Genomic DNA, 18,858 nt, shown 5'->3' with positions numbered 1-18,858 from the left:
ATTGATAACAATTGTTCCATAAACGATTTCATAATCAATTTCATTGTTCCACTTTAAAAATAGCTTATGATTCTTAAATGTTATTTCCAGGGCTGTGGAGCCGGAGTAGGAATTCAACCAACTTTTGACTCCTTTTAATTATTTTCTTTAATTACGTATTTAGAAAACCACTATTATTTTTAATATTGATAATTTTATACGTTGGCAGGGAAAATCGATCCAAAGCCCTGGTTGTTTCAATAAGAGACGTAGAATTTGTTTTTTTTTGTATAAATTCCGTTTCAAACTAGCCGTTGAAATATCAACGGGTACAGAACTAGTAAAATAATAATATTCAATGATTTGTGAACGTTCTGCGATTGTATAGCGCTCTATGATAAATTTTTCTAGGATATGGCTGTCAAAAAAAAAATGCCAAAATGCGCTTATTATACTATAGGATGTTTCAACAAGAGTAGAATTTTAATGACAAAACGTTTGTGATATGTATACTTTTTAAAAAATATATTAAATTTTTTTTATAAATTCTCAGATTGTGCAGTTTTCATCATTTTCAAATGCATTTCTTCTACACATAAGACGGAACGACGATAGCTTCGTATCGGAAAATGTGATCGCATTTTCCCTACGAATATTATAATATATTTTCGCATTCCCGTTTCGTATCTCGCTCTCCTCATCTCCTTTTCTCACACTCTTCACCGACCGTACATTCGGATTATTTCCTTATGTTATTTACTTTTTCGTTCTCCGTCTATTTTTTTTCCTGTTTTGTGCATCGGTTTTTCTATGAATAAATTTTATTTGCACGATAAATATTCAAGAACACAACATTCGCAAAGGTAATAAGTCTTTTTGTTTTTGTTCTTTTCGGTTTTCTTTGTTTCGCCAAATTTTAAACACTGCACTTTTAAATGTCACTACTTATGTAGGTACATTATTTCCACTACCTTTGAACATCCCCTCAACCAGCCAAAACATCTACTAACTTACCAGCCCGTCCTCTGACCGCATTCTACATATATGTTGTACATTTATTTATTTATTATTCCTTTGTAAAGTCGACTTGCACAAGAAAACTTTTCTTTATACGTAATGTGCGCCTCATAGTTTTTCTTCCCCCCCCCCCCTTTTCCTTTTCAGTTTCGAAACGCGTTACTTTAAAAAAGGTAGTAAAAAAAATGCGAAAACTCTGTTCTCCTTTGTGGAAACGTACGCTCGTATCGTGCGAAATTATATTCGATAACTTTTTACCGCATTACCATAAGTTTAAAATTTGAAGAAGAAGCAAGTACTCACTAATAGGGTGTTTCAAATTTATATCATACGAACATATGTATGTACATATGTATATTCATATATTCATTAAATTTAAGAACCATCATCAAGTACATATGCATACACTCAAAACAGGAAAATTAATCAGTGGCAGTGAGTATAATTTTTATTTTTTGTGCTAAAAGAAATATCCTAAGTAGTCTACATATCTTAATAACATATATTTTGTCTTCAAAACTTAATCTTTAAAATGATTTATCAAACAATCAATCGAGAATGCAACATTCCAAGGCCTCGTTATTTATTCCTGCGTGTTCCGCCCTTATTTGTTCAAAGGGAATCATTTCGCGAGCCGAGTCCCTTGCCAAATTTTTACTCAAAAAGTTGTGTGTAAATATGTGTTATTTTATCAAAAAAAATGTTCAGAATGATATTTGATAGACACAAATCGGAATATTCTTAGAAAAAATTCCATGAGAACTCGAAGAGGCAAGTAAATTAAAAAAATGTCTTGGATGGAACGCCTAACAATTTTCCAGTACTGCGAAGAGAACAGATTGAAACGCCGAGTCCGTGCAAGCAAACTAAGCGACGCACCATACCGTAACAATCCAATACCTCAGGCGGAGCTGACTCCGGTTTCTGACCTTCGCCTTTTTCGGTTTCTGAGCTTCACTTCGATTTTTATTTATTGTAATTGAATTCATAATATTTTAGGAGACAAGCCTATTCCCTCTAGTACAATGACGGCACTCCACTGATCTGAACATTTAAATTCTACTAATGAAACCTCTAAGTTATACAAGATTTTTTCAATTAAATGAACTGTTTTTTTTTCAAATGACAAATCGTAGTCTCTAAGTAGTCTTAATCGTCGAAGAAAAGATAGAACGATGGTCAATATTTAACACAAATTTGTTGTTTATTGTTAAGGACCGCCAAAAAGAACAAGAATATTTATTTTTACCGTTTTTACTGTATATCATATCAGACTCTGTATTGTATGTTCTAGATTAAGTTTATATTATATTTAAATGAAAAAACTCACCTTGTTGATGATCGTATTCACCGATGTATCGCCTTGTCAAAAATCGCACTGTCAACGCTGTAAAAAAAACGCAAATTGCAACAATTAAAAATACGCAATAGATAGACATTACAGTAAATTAAAAATCAACCAAAGTATCAAAATTTACGCAAGCAAAAAAACAAATAACGTAACAGCTTCGCAAACAGCAACGATAATCAAATTTTGATTATAAAAATCGCACATTGGGCAGCTTTCAATTCGACGCCAATCGAATTAGCGATGTTTGATTTTGGATTGCAAGCAACATCACTCATGTCGATGAGCAAACTGAAAATGTATGGAAAATCTACTTTTCTAGCAAACAAATCATTTATTGTTTCACGCTTATTATATTATACCTATATACTATGCATGAATTTTTTCACATGTATAAATGTAGAACAAATCCGAAACAAAAAATATATTTACAATTACGCTCACATTTATGCAATGATTTTCTCATCGACAATGAACCAAACCATACAATACTATGACTTTGAATAAGAATTGATTCTATTTACTAATGAAACTACTCGCGTAAGTAATATTTTGACTTCCATATATACATATAATAGACTTAGAACCACTCATTCTAGATACTTTAAGTTGTATTGAAAATCTCAATTAATATAAGATTATTATTTTTATTTATTTTTTATTTTTCTAATTTAAGTTTGGACCATGGTAGCATTACAGGAGTCCTTAATGCGCTATAATGGTTGAAGTAATACAGAGAGATGACAAAAATAAAAATATATACATATACACACAGACAAAAATATATTTATACATAATCATAAAAAAACAATAGCATTATAATATAATAGCAAATAAAATAAAAATACCAAATAATAAAATACCAAGTAGGGAATGTCGTGCACCTATAACCAGCACCAATATACATATAAGAACCAGCCGCAAATACAAAACATCCCTACGAGGCCCAAATGGAAGAGAGAAGATCAAAATTCCACTCATACATCTCATTCAATTATGAAAATAATGATTATTATTATTATTATTATCTCCCGTACAGCAATAAAACGTACATCATTAAATACATCGAAAATTTATATTCATAGGAATATTTATAATAATTTATAAGAATATTTATTTGTTGGCCTGGTGACGTACAATTCAAAATTATGCTGAAATATTATTTTCATTATATCAAAAAAACAATATAGACAAAGCTATTGTCAATTCTAATGAATCTTTTCAAAATTGAAATTATGTAGTAAGCGTAAAATAATGAGATTATACAACATTATATAAATACATTTTAAATGAGTCTCGCAACTTTTCTATTGACTTCCGTGCCTTTACAATTAACAGTTACATTTGTAGTTGGCATTGGAAATCGATCGGATATCAGCGAAATGATTGTACGGGCAGATGCCTTTTGATGAATAACAAATTATTAGTTTCTGTTCCGATAAAAGCATTGAACTTTCTACTGTATGTATGTAGGTATATGTATATGTATGTGGAAAATTTCTGCCCTTAAACGAATCAATTTCCGAACCGTTTCGCGAAGATTAATTGGAAAATTTCTTCGGTGGAAGAAAACTCATACAAATATATATGTACTACATACATACATATAGTTTACCAAAAGTTGAGTTGTTATTTAAGTAACTGACATCTTTCAAAATCTTTATTTACTTTTAGTTCAGGATGTGATTGTGTAAAATTAGGAAATAAGTCATAGAAAAATTCACTGATATTTGAGAAAAAAACTGAACAAAAAATCAAAGAAGAAAAGTAAATTGAGAAAAAAACTGAACAAAGAGTCAAAACCGTGGGTGGGATTTTATTATAAATTTAATTTGATGATTAATTGGAAGAGGGGGTGGAATTTTTTGTCCACTTCAGGGTCCTAAAAAAAATTGATATGAAAGCAATGTTAATTGTAATATGGATTTTGACAAGTTTTACGGCAAAATTATGAAAGAAAAATTGATGCAGAGTATCAGCTCATTAGGAAAATATTATAAGAAGATTAAATATGACAACGAAGAGGCACCCTCTACTTCTAACAAACCTTTTTTGTATTTTATAATAAAGAAAATTTCATTGCATCGCTGAAAGCCGATTTGCATCTGTACTTATAAAAAGTGCAATTAGCACAGTTTCTTTTCTCATAATAAAGTACACTATTAGTTATTTATTTTAAACCAAATTTGTTAAACCATTACTAATTGATATTTAAATTCAACTTCTGTACAAGAAATCGAGATTTTTATTTTTTATTTTTACTTTATTTTATTACAATCAATCATGCACATTCGTCTAAACAGATTGTATTCAGATTAAGAATAATTATAATTACTATTGTAATCATTTTTTTTAAATATCGAGGAACAACTACCATATGCAATGATTCCACTGATAAATTCAAGAAACTAAGCTTTTTTTTAAATATTAAACATTTAAAATTAAACGGGAAACGAACTGTTCTATTGTTATCGCCCACTCTGTATAAACTCAATGAGTTATACTAATATTTGAAACACACTACGTCGATTTTAAAAATAATCCGATCTATAAATACCATCCCCATGAGTTACACTAATATTTGAAATTCACTGCATTGGTTTTAAGAATAAACCCAACTATAAATAAGACTCGCACAATGTATACAAACTTATTTGCAAATTTCAGACATTACTTTTTTTTAAATTTGCTATAAAGATTGATAGAAATCGACGAAGCGGATATTGAACTATTTATATGTCGATACTTTAGTATGTAGAGTATTGTACTATCTACATATGTATGTACATATAAAGGGCATATTTTCTCAGAGTTATCTATTTTATACATAAAGTTGTACAGTCGTAAAGTGTATGTGTGTATTTATATAAAATATATTCTATACGTATTCCCGATCAAAAATAACATTTGGCTAGATAGTTGGTGAACGTGTGACCCGTTCGAGGGTCGTGGCCTAGTTTCACAACAGAATTTTTTACAAAAAGTAAATAAATAAGTAAATGTGATCGAATAAATAATTCTGGCTATGAAAATCTTAGATGTGAATTAAAATTCAATTCCCTTTTATTTAAAAACAGTGTCTAAACTATCGTAATTGTCGTACAACTTTCGGCTTCTTCATATGTGTGAGAATACAATCTGTTTTGAAAATACCTACGTATGTTTGTATATGTGGTATTTAGTTTTATAACCTAGAAGAATGCATGTATAAATGATTAAATTGGTATGCATGAGTAGAATGAATGATAAAGTTGGTGCCATGTAATGTGTCGGAACAGTCTCTTCAGTTCTTTGTGGCTCTCCGAGTAGTAAATTCTGTAAGTCACCCACTAGTCTCATTTTAATATACCGTTTATGTCACCTGACAACAAGATCCAACAGTTATAAAATTTAATTGAATTGAAACGCATTTATGTAGTAAATAAACTTCAATTTCTAAATAATTTTGAATTACAATTAAATATATCAGTTTATTATAAAATCAAAAGTTCTTCAATAGACACATACATATTATAATATATACATATGTACATACATACATACATAATACGTACAGAATAAGGCGGAAACATCTTCATATCAAATGTGAACACAAATTGAAAAATAAATATTCATTAGTTCAATAAAGCTTAACTATGTAATATAAACAATATGCCACAAAGTAATTTATTTATTAAAATAATGTCCAGGGCTGTCGAGTCTGAGTAGGAGTAGTTAAAAATTATTATTTTGAATAAAAATACCAATTATTTTATTTTACTACCGCCATCTATTTTTAAAACGAAGAACTGGATAGACGTCAGTCACTTTTCAGAAATTCTAATTTCAAACGCGTCTTACACGATATTTTTGTACCATCGTAATGGCGGACGATCCATTTACTTATATTGATGACCAAAATGAGCAATATGGTAAAGTATGAAAACGATCGGATAAGAGGCAAGCTTTTCCTGAATTGTAATCGTAAGTGAAACTTAAAGGAGGTATGAAAAAATTGAGCTACTCCGACTCCGATTTCGTATTTATTTTTTTTAATCAATAATGTATGTGAATATTAAGATTTTTTTCTGGTTAAAACCAATCTAGTCCACCACCTACAACAATTTCGCATCTCTGGTTTATAGAATCGAAATTTGTGAGCCAATTGTTGAACCAGATTGCTTTGATACTTTATCGAAATATGAGAGCTAGCTATCAATACATACATAAAATAGACAAATACCTCCAACAACGCTAGAAGGAATTTAATCACATTAGGATCATCTGTCAGATCGACGTGATTACAGCTAGTTTTCAGGCGACATTCGCGCCACCCCCACATAACTTTATATCTTACATAGTTGAACAGTTATAAGCAAAGATCGGCGTTGGGACGATGCTTTTGGCACAAAAAAAGGATCACTGTTGTCGATTACTATTGTCAACCATTATTATTTTTATCTCTTGCTTTAATTACTAGTGGAGCGGTTTATTGTTATTTGAAGAGCACCCGGCCGACACCGAAATCAAGTTATAACTAATATTTGGCGTTGGCTGGCTGGCAAAAAAGTATGGTTGACAATATTTAACCATTTTTTTATGCCAAAAGTATCGTCCCAACACCGAGCTTTGATTATAGCTAAAGGGCGGCTACTTATCATTAAATTAAATTAAAATTGTAAAACAGAAAATGATCAGTAGATCAGTAGTTATTAATATATATATATATATATATATATATATATATATATATATATATATATATATATATATATATATATATATATATATATATATATATATATATATATATATATATATATATATATATATACATATATATATAAGATGTATTGTGAACATAATTTAGTAATAATGAAAAGCATTTAAAAATCAAATAATAATTTAATAACAATTTTTTCATTAAAAAAATTTTAAGTCAGGGCTTAAAAGCATAACTTAAGAAGTCAGGGCCCTGGAACCGTACCCTGACTCCCCCCCCCCCTAGTCGGCCCTACATATTCATTCATTTTTTGGATTTTGGTCGATTATTACAATCAAATCCTAGAGTAAATATAACCTTGAAATATTTTGAATTTCTAAAATAAGTTAAAAGTTAACATAAAAATTAATATGAACCTACATACATATGTATACATATAAATTGAAGACTATATAGCGTGAGACGAGAACCGAGAATGCTTTCGCATTCGTGTAATGTGTCGTAACATTGTTAGGACGTGAAATAATTTCTGTATTTTTTTTATTATTTCTTATTTAACTATATAATATTATTACAATATAATTCAATACAAGGTCTTAAATAATAGTACTAGAAGTTTTTTTGTCCATAACATGACGTTGACAATTACATACTTTTATCGTCTAAAATATATAAATTTCTATTTTTATAAAATATATATGTATTCCATACATAAATGAATAATATGAACAACTTACTTTTTTTATATTAAAATTTTATTAGTGTAAATATTTTAAAATACGTAATACGAACTCAAAACTAACAAAAAATAAAAGCCAAATTCTACCGACCGCTATATGCACAAACAATGATGTATTTCTTGACCAAAATGCAATGCGAAACTGAAACGAAATGTAATTGGCCATCTAGATCGGGTTCACCTAACAGTGAACTCTCAAAGTACAAATCAACTTATCTCTCAGTAATCCACCCGTAAGACGACTTACATAGCAGTCAGCTTGTGACTGCGATCAATATTATAAATCTAAATCCATACATATGTATGTATGTACATATGTGCTGCAATCCGCACACTCTACTAATTCACCACGGACGTAGTTGACTCACACATTTTCCGGCATTTTCCGGCACGTCGAAAGACACGGCAGCCGTAGGGTCTAGAATCTATTAATTTTTTTTTCCCGACGACGACGTTCGGGTTAATGTCCGTGAAAACAAATCTCTTCTGGGCAACGGCTACATCCAGAAAGTTTGAGTTATGGCCGCGAGAAGGGCACGACAAACACACTACTACCTCTCTCCCCTGGATGTTTATACGTTACAGTGTGAAAATATAAGACCTCTGGCCGGGAAAGTCTCTCTCTCTTTCTCTCTTAAAAAGAGAAGATATATTGTAATGGAAGAGAAACCTAGCCTCCGGAGTGCGGCCCTGGAAACTGATCTCAAAGTTATTGCCGTCATTCAACTACAAAAGTCAAACTCGTGATTTATATCAGCATATACATACGAGGTGTGACAAAAAATTGCGCTGAATGTGTGTATTTTAAAATACAAATTATCAAGTCGGGCTTAGGCGTAGAATTACGTACGTCCTAGCTTTGGATTAAAGCTACCCAATTTGCTGCTTTACAAAGATTCCCAATTTGAGGCACGTGACGAGTACTCTAGGGATACATACCGATGGTTCGGTGAATATTCCGCAAAAAGCGATCTCGATCATGGAACATCTGTCACCCAAAAACTCCATCAATTGAAATATTGTACTAATGAGAACTCGAGAGCCAGATATTCCATATTCGCGATTTTTGTGGCAACGATTGTCGTGCTCGCGATCGCAATGTTCGAAATAATCCGTTTACCCATACCGATTGATTTTAATATTTTTATTTTTCCAAACGTTTAGAACTGCTTACTATTACTGCTTGTTTTATGTTGAATGAAACAAGTTATTTTAGCATTGGAGCCATAACATGTTGCCCCAAATGTATTTATGTATGCAAACCTATGTACCTACATACGTATGGCTAAACTTCCTATATACAGCTGGGGTTTTATCTAAACGAAATAAAAACAAGTCTCGAAACACTGATTTGCGTAAATTGGACAATTTCATATATTTTTAAAAAAATAATAAGCAACCCAAGTAAGAGAAAGTAGCGTTAACAACAGAATAAATCCTATTAAAATCCGATACAGGTAGTGACTATTTCAAATACTCGGGTATTTTCGATCAAAAACATTTTTGACAAGAGTTCTAATACATTTTTCCACGGCTGTATACGTATATAAATTTGTAATTCTTATAAATTGGCATAATATGTCAACCTGCACTGTGAATGAGCAAATTTAATTTAATTTAATTTTTGGCCTAGAACTAAATTTGACATTTATTTATCTAAATGTCAAAATGTCAGGCAATGCTATTTTTGAGAATACCACTCATCTACATATGTACATACTCGTGCTACAATTGAAGTGTATTTATACATGTGCTACAATTGAAGTGTATTTTTAGTTGTAATATATTCCAACTGGCGTTTTAGATCATTCATACTCGAATACAGTTCAACCAGTAAATTATATACCAAGAAGCGCAAATACACTTTCAATAATATGAGCCAATTGTAATATAACAGTTGAGTTTTGACAACTCTGATGTTTTGACGAATGCTTTAGAATTCAATAATGCGTTAATATTTGCTAGGTATTACTGGTACCAACTTATAGTTGAACTGTATTTTCAGTTGTAATATATTTTAACCTGTTGTAATATAATTCATTTGTTTTCCTTATATTTATCTTTTTCATTTTTTTTATAATCTTTGTAAAAATCTGTCATTGGACTCGGATGTTATATATATTATAAATTTACTATTTGTTTTTATACATATCTACATCCTGTTGTCTGCTGATTTTTCAATAAATAAAATAAAATAAAAAAAATAAAATAATTCGCCATATGAATCAACTTACGTGGGTTAGACGGAATATATTCCAACTAGTATAACTATATTACAACTGAAAAAACACACTGTAATAATTGGTAACAGGTTAGATGAAATATATTTCAACTGGAAGATACACTTCAACTGCAATATATTGTAGGAACACTGATCAACTCAAGAAAGAAGCAACAGGCTAACAACGTTCATGGCCATTTTTTTTAAATTTCACGAATCGGCTCTAACAAACATAATAATTATAATTATATTATTGGAGAATTCGAGATTAAACATCTTGCATTCGCCAGAAAAAACATACGGCGTTAGTCCACTATCGGGCGAAAGCTTTGTGGGGGAAAACTCGAATGAGCACACGTAAGCCGAATTCGATTAACCTTTAACCTGCCCTACTAATAGCGCTATCGATTATCGCCAAAACAAAATTGGCGACAATAAACCGATCGCAATTCAATTATTTTCGGTTTCGTTTTAAATCTGCAACCGAGCGCGTGCGTTAATGCAATTTTTGAACCGCCCATTTGCACACGTCCTGTCCAAATTTCGACTCTATTTAAAATGCGAATAGGCTGGTACACATCGAATGTTACACAAAACGCATACCACTTCAAATAAATTCAACACACGTATGTAACTATGAGTGGCTTTTAAATACGTATGCCTAATCTCGAGATCAAACGTGTCTATTTTGAACGTTTGGCAAGCGAAATGACAAAGCAGGCATTATTATAATCGGAACAAAAGACGTATTTTCACATTTTGAGCACCATACTATTTAACTTTTACCAAAAATTCCATTTGAAGCAAAACTAATTCGTCCAGCAGTGGATGGTGAATGGCAAAACTATAGCTATTTACCATCCACTGCTGGACGAAGGCCTCCCCAACACGCTTTTATTCATCTCTGTTTTGCACATTTCTCATCCATCACACCTCAATCGATTCTCTTATTTCACCCACTCATATTTCTTTCGGCTATTCTTTCCCCCGTTTAAATTCCATCGGGTACCATTTCATAACTTCTTTCGACCATTCTTCATTTTCATTTGGACCATTCTACGTGACCCACTAATTTCCATTTCAATATATCCACTATATCAACTACGCGTGCCATAGTTCTCAACCACGTATTCCATTTCCTATCTCTTCTCGTTATGCTGGCCAAAGTCGGAACCGAAGTCGCAACTGAAGTTCGATCCGAAGTCCGAACCGAAGTTGGAACCGAATTAGGAATCAGAATCGGAACTGAAACTGAAATAGGAATCGGAAATCGGTATCGAAATTGGAACCAGAATAGGGATAGAAACTGGAAATGAAATAGAAATTGGAATCCGGAACCGAAATAGGAATCGGAAATCGGAACTGAAATAGGAATTGAAATTTGAACCTGAACCGGAATCAAAATCGAAATTGAAATCAGAATCGGAATCAAAATCAAAACCGGAACTTGTACCGAAACTGGAACCAGATCCGGAATCCGAATTGAAATCGAAATCGAAATCGCAGTCGAAATCAATATAATTCCATTTTGACAATAGTGCAAAAAAATTTTGACAATAGTGAACCCTTTTTTTGGGCAAAATCAAGACTTTCCTTAAAATTAACATTTGATGGTTATAAAATTTGTTGTTTGAAATCTCCATTCTTGTCGATGCACTCGCCATATACATACATACATAACACACAAACATACAAAAACACATAATCACAAACATCCTGTCCATTTTTTATATAAATATATTATACTAGTTGTTTTACCCGGCTTCGCTCAGTATTTGCAATATAAACAGCTTAAACATGGCGAACCTAATAGTAAATATTCATTTAATTTTTTATTAAATTTATTTGAATCGAAAAAAAATATATATATCGAATCGTCGTCATAGAAACTTTGATTTGTTTTCGATGTTACCAACGAACATTACATACATACATACTTACAAAGTCTCTTTCGAAATTATATATTAGATTATTGAAGTAAATGTTAAATTGTGTGGGAATATTGAAAATGAATATATTTCTCAACATTCAAGTCAACGCGCCTTATATCGGGTTGACACATTGAGAGTAACTCGAACAACCAAAACGGTCAGATCACTTATTGCCACGCAACGAGTAACGTTTAATTTACTCGGTCCAAGCTATGTAGTATTAGATTAAGCGCCACTAATGTTTTGTGACGTGTTTTCTTATCTTGACTGTCGTTAAACAAATGGAAATTTAATTTCAATATTTTTGGTAACTGGTGTTATTACTACATACATACGGGTTATAAATTTTCATAATTCAAAAAAAATCTCAAAAGATCTTTTGATTATAATTTTAATTAAACACATCAAAAGATATCGATTTATTTAATTAAATCGAGCACGGATATCACGCAAAGAGACCGGAGGAGGTTATCAAACGGTCTTCTCGTGCGTTGACGACATTGGCCGTCTAGGAAGGAAGCCGCTTTCATATTTGCGCGGTTGTTTGTTTTAATATCGATAATTAATAACGAAAGCTCGCAGAAAGGAAGGAAGCCGATTCGGCTCGATTCGAACGACTCGGCTTTGGCGCTTAAGACGTTACGGGCCGGCGCACTTTGTTATTTCAGCGTTTCGAATATCCTTCGAGTGTTTCGAATTAAGTGGTTTGGCACGTTTGAACGTTCCAAAACACTTAACATTATCAAAAAAAAAAATACATATATTTTCGACGTTTTTATTTCTCGCACTGCCGAAAACATTTTTTTGAAAGACGTTGCGCAACGCATGTCCTATTTTAAATAACGAATACGGATTTATTTTCGCATTCGAAAATTTGCAATCAAAACACACTAAACACGAAGACCTTGGCGCGATTTTAGCTACAGCTGATTTCATATTATCCCATTATTCGATGATTAATATACATATATGTTATACATATGTATACCTAATATACAATATATGTAATGTCTAATCTTCTTCGTAGTTTGGAACATGTGGTATTTATATAGTAGCTCTATTTGATATTTATGAGTTCCGAACATTAAACAAAAACTTACTGCAAAAGCGATCGAATACGAGAAGGCAGAAAACAGAAACGGTGATTGATAAAAAACAATTTTTCATTTCAGATAAATAGAGATTGGCTCTTATCACCACTTTTACTCAATAAGTTATTGACAATAACACTTGGCCCATTCTATGCATAATCTATCGAATTATTATTGCAACTTCATAAAGTTTCCAATATGAGAGCTTTCAAAGGCCTTGCATCGTTACACAAAGGTTAACCTATTTTATATGTACATGTTTGTTGTAACATCAAATTACCTATCCACTTTCCATTTCCATCCATCCAGTAGCTAACATGATGGGAAACCACTATAAAATACGCTTCACTTCAAAGTTCTGCAAGTACCCTATAAATTTCTAAAAAATAAAAATACGAATTGGAAAATGGAATTTGATGTTGCAGTTAAATAACTGATATTTTATTTTATTACATATGTATGTACATTTCTGTCATAAATAGATTCCATGACAGGAATCACCCCAAGGCGACAAAAATACGGTTAGATTATTTTAGTACACAAGTGCTAAGAATTTCAAATTATACAAACAAAAAAAAATCTGACACAGCAAATTCGCTGAAAATACATTATTTACAGAGTATGTATGTATGTAGGTAACATATTTTTATAAGAATCAACAAATTCGAAATAGACACTCGAAATAGACACACAATTGCGAGAAACTTTGGAAAGAATACCGATTTATTGGATCCGTCATAATAATTAAGCCAGCCAAATCGGAAAATTCTAGCAGGAAACAGTCGATCGGTGCTTTTAATAACCACCAAGAAATTATATATTAGATTTTTACATTAAACACGACATATAAGGTAAAACATTGTACAGAAACATTATATAATACTAGGCAAATACGATCGACATCCACGGAGACTTATGTATGTATATGGAGAAATTTGCAGCATTTATTGAAACCAACGAAAAATCAAGATACTGGGTAGATCGAACTTTTGCGAGAGAAATGGGACAGGGATGCTAATTTTACAGGAACCGTTTAAATTTTATATTATTTTTTACGGATTCGCCTTGATACAGAACATCTTTTCCAACTAGAGGTATTTCCAAATTCCATATGTAATTTATATACATACATATACACCAGGAAGTCCAAACAAGTAATCCAAATGCGATTTCCTGTGCAATTACAAATATCGATAAACAATTACATATATGTATGTGCATACATACACAGTATCATAGAGACATCTAAAGACAAATTAGATAATACTAATATTTCAAGAAATAAATACATACATACATTTTACATAGTTGGTAGCATGTCCCACAAGGGTCGCATTTAGGTCACTTATTCTTTTTACTCTATATTAATGATATCTCATACATCTTCAAACATTCCTTTATACTTCTTTACGCTGATGATTTAAAAATTTACAAACCTATATACACCATAGACGATTGTCATAAGATACAAGAAGATCTAGATAGATTCTCTATATATTGTTTAAATAATGATCTTTTTATTAATCTAGAAAAATGCTCTATTTTAAATTTCACTAGAAATAAGTCAATTATTACTAATCAATATCAATTAAATCATTCAATCCTTAACACGTCATCTTCTATTAAGGATCTTGGTGTAATACTCAATAATAAACTAGATTTCTCTGAACATATTTCTTTTATTACCAACAAAGCATTTAAATCTCTTGGATTCCTACTCCGCTCAACAAAACCCTTTAATGATCCTTACGTACTAAAATTACTTTATTTTTCCTTTGTAAGGTCTCACCTTGAATTTGCCTCAATTATCTGGTCACCTTTTTATTTATCCCATATTAATTGTATTGAGAAAGTTCAACTTAAATTTATTAAATCCTTACGCTACCTTTTTCCTACCTATACCCATTCTACTGTTTCCGACATTTTAAAAATCCTTTCTTTTAACAATCTTTCTGTCAGGCGACGACATTCTGATGCTATATTCTTCTTTAAGCTCATAAATGGTTTCCTTGATTGTTCTGATTTACTGAATAAGGTTAATTTCAGAATCCCAGTTCGATACTCTAGACGCGTTGCACTCTTTTCACTTGATCCTTTCAATACTAATTCCCAAAAATATTTTTATCTGCAGCGCGTTTATCGTATGTTTAACAGAGAGCTGAATGAGGTTGATCTGTTTGGTATTTCCCTACATCAATTCAGGTCTAACATCAAGAGAATCTTGACCGATTGATTCATTTTTTCTTCTATTCTATTTTTCCAATATTTCCATTATTTTTATACTTTAGTTTAGTTATGTAATGTGCTATTTAATCATATTATAGCTTTCATTCTTTTCCTTTTCATTTGTTTATTTTGTATTTACCTTTTTCATTTGTTTTTTATATTTGTAAATTTCAATTTCTTCTTATATTCTATCTTATAACCTTTTCCAAATATTTTAATACTATAGTTTAATTATGCAATGTACTACATATTTTGTCATGCCTTTATTCTTTACTTTTTAATTTGTTTTCCTTATATTTATCTTTTTCATTTTTGTAAAAATCTATTATTGGACTCGGATGTTACATATATTATTTATTTACTTTTTGTTTTTTTTATACCTATCTCTGTACATCCTGTCTGTTGATTTTTCAATTAATAAAATAAATAAATAAATAAATATCTATATCATAATCAACATGCTAGAGATAGGATAGGTTACCTATTTTAGAGGAAGCGTTTCAACAATTATATCAGATAAATTGGCAAACTTTGATCGGAAACGATCGACCTGGAGTCACATATATCGAAAGTCTGGCCAGCAACACCGGGCTAGGGAATTAACTCACGATACCTTAGTTGAAAGCATCACACGCTAACCACTGAACTACATATGTTGTTGGTTGTATTTGAATATATATAAATTTTATATTACTTAAGCCTCTATTTTCTACTAATGCTTTTTCCGATGATGTTTCAATGAATGGTTTTAAAAATGCGATTTTAAATTAAAGCTAAGACTTAATATTTCTTCATATTACATACGTCTGAATAAAAGTTATAGATTTCCACCAACAGAATATGAAAATCGCATTTAGAACTAAAATTAGCTAATTCGTGGGATTTTCAATCATTGACGGAATTATTGTACATCACGTATACATATGTATGTAAATCAATCCGTACATTTATTAACTGATCAAATTGTAAGATCAAAGCAAACTGAGATATTCTTGGAATTGAACGCACATCATAAACATAGCTTTTACTGTGAAATTCAATAAAGCTGCAAACGGATTCCGAAAATGAGTCTGGTTGCTTTTCAGTTGGATGCCTCTTATGAAATAAACATTTTGTATCGTTCGAATATGATTCTCTTATACAATATTGATTACCGCATAAACCAAGCATCGAACCGCCCGGTATAAAGTTTTCATAGGTCTTGGGGGATTTGAACGCGAGCTCTCGTTTTTCCCCTCTATCAAACATGCCTAGGGTGATTTTTCAACCCCCTAACCCCTCACTGACCGATTCGCGGCTCGGTTCTATTTTATACATCATCGGAAGTGCGCTCAATTGATAGATCGATCGCAACCATGACCGGACGAGAATTTCTGTTTGAGATATATTAACTGACTATGCAATGCCAAGTGCCGATGGACCCAATTGTATTCTTCAAGTGACTCCTAATCGATAACCAATGGCGTGGACTAGTGGTTATCATATTATGCTTTCGAGCAGAGTGGTCACGGGTTTGAGTCCCACTAGAGTCCCGCTACTGGCCAGACCTTGGTTTGTGACTCCAGATCGATAGTTTCTTATCAGAGTTTGACAATTTTTGAGTTCCTGTAAAAATTGGCATTTCTTTTCCTATTTTTCTTGCTAATTCCAAGCTATTCAGCGTCTTGAGGTTCACCAATTTGATTATAAAATGCTTCAAAAATTTCTCCATAGATGTCACTATGGATGTTTGCATAAATTCGCATTGTTTAAAATGCTTATGTATATTGATTGTATTGTATCTGTATAAGTGCACTCGTCGCTTTGGAGCGATCTGTAGAGGTTCATGTTCTATGGAATAAACTTGTACATATATAAATTTATAGATTAAACGGTTTTTAAATCAAATTCATATAGTGAGTAGGATAGATTTAATGAGGAACCATTTCAAAAATGAAATCAGATAAATTGGCATACTCTAATAGGAAACGATCACAAATATCTTAGTCTGACCAGCAGCGCTACATATAATACTCAGAATAAATTATTTTCAATCGGTCAACCCACAGGATCGAACCTGGCAACCTCTCGGTGGTAAGCGATAGATATAGAATAATTCTATATATATGTGGTAAGCACTAAGTGTTGGCTCTATAATATGTAAAGCCGCAATTTTCTTACTGTGTGTTTTGAATTGAGAAGATAAATTTAAATTTGGAAAGTTGAAAGAAACATTTTCAGAAATTGATTTGAAAATCAGCTATAAAATTGGGTGATTCTAAATTGAAACATGTAGATTTGCATAGCGGACAGACAAACAACTAAACAAATATTCATCTGATTCTCAAAGGCAACTAAAATTTTGATAAATCATTAAACATAAATACAGTCGATCAGTAACTACACACATACGAATTAGTCAGTTAAATATTTTCATTAGATCAAAATGTACATTTAGTAAATAACACAAGATAACTTCATCATGTCAAATTATGATTTAATCAAAATAAACTGCCCATTTCATTAAAATATTCCAATCCACATACAGTGTTTGCCAAGTGAGCTCTTTTCAGGCAAAGTTTATATTTTGGGACATGAACCGCTTTTTCGACTAATAAATTACGAATACCAGTCAAGAAATTGATATTGTTCTCGCATCTTTTCAAAAAGAAATGAATGCAATTAATACTTATGGTTTATATGTAAATATCTTCTATGCCCGTTCATTGAGATTATTTTTATATGAAATTACTGTTAACTGAATATTTTTTTCTTTAAGCAAGACATTATTTAGCTACCAGCAGGGATGTTCATTTTATTTAAAAATAACAATCTCAATGGAGCCGAATAGTTGAAAACAGGAAATAATGTTAATTACGGACTGACGGACCGATTTCGTTAAATGAAAGTGCAAACCTTAATACAAAAATAGGTATGAACCTTCCCGATGAAGAGAAAAAGGAAATGACGAATCCTATCTAAAATATAACAATATTATTGATTTATTTTATTACACTACATATCAAGTACATTTTTATTTTTTTATTGTGATTTATTTTATTAAAATATATATTTTATTTTATATTGTAAACCCCTATCAACTGTATCTATAGAAAAAAATCAGCCAATAGGATAATACTGGAAAAATGAGGCACGCCCAAAAAAAGCCCTTTGGCTACCACTGACATACAATATACATAACAATACAATTATTAACCATTTAATATAATAACTAACCATTCATTATAATAACTGATCAAATCAGTTAATTATAGGTTGAACTGTTCACCAAAGGACGATTCATCGAGGACAATTCAATCAATGAACCGTTCTACAAGAAGATGACACATCTTATTATCGAACAGAAAACGAATAAAACGTCAGTGCCAAAATTTCATTCATTACTATCACATTTATCATTTCATTTCATAATTTTACTAACTTGATGGACATTTGATAAAAATATATATTCATATATTTTAAAATTCGTTTTATCTCTATTCAATAATAACGAAAGCATTCAGCTCCGGATGAATTTACGTACATATATTAAGTTCACTTCTACATTCCATACTAAATAAATTTGTATGTAGTGATGTTTTGAGAAAATTCATCAAACAGACTC

At 31.3% G+C, this 18,858-nt stretch overlaps 1 protein-coding gene across 8 annotated transcripts in view; it reads right to left on the bottom strand.

Annotated features, from left to right (window-relative positions):
* LOC143922595 (ras-related and estrogen-regulated growth inhibitor) overlaps positions 1–18,858 on the bottom strand; it is a 72,243-nt gene that overhangs the window by 25,021 nt on the left and 28,364 nt on the right. For all 8 annotated transcript variants that reach the window (XM_077445904.1, XM_077445905.1, XM_077445908.1 and 5 more), the window contains exon 3: positions 2,327–2,383. In XM_077445904.1, the coding sequence (XP_077302030.1) occupies positions 2,327–2,383 (57 nt within the window). The remainder of the gene's footprint in view (positions 1–2,326; positions 2,384–18,858) is intronic.

The sequence above is a fragment of the Arctopsyche grandis genome, chromosome 2, assembly GCF_051622035.1.
Source record: "Arctopsyche grandis isolate Sample6627 chromosome 2, ASM5162203v2, whole genome shotgun sequence".
Classification (NCBI taxonomy): domain Eukaryota; kingdom Metazoa; phylum Arthropoda; class Insecta; order Trichoptera; family Hydropsychidae; genus Arctopsyche; species Arctopsyche grandis.
Note: the sequence above shows the minus strand (reverse complement) of the source record. Positions and strands in the feature narration are given on the sequence as shown.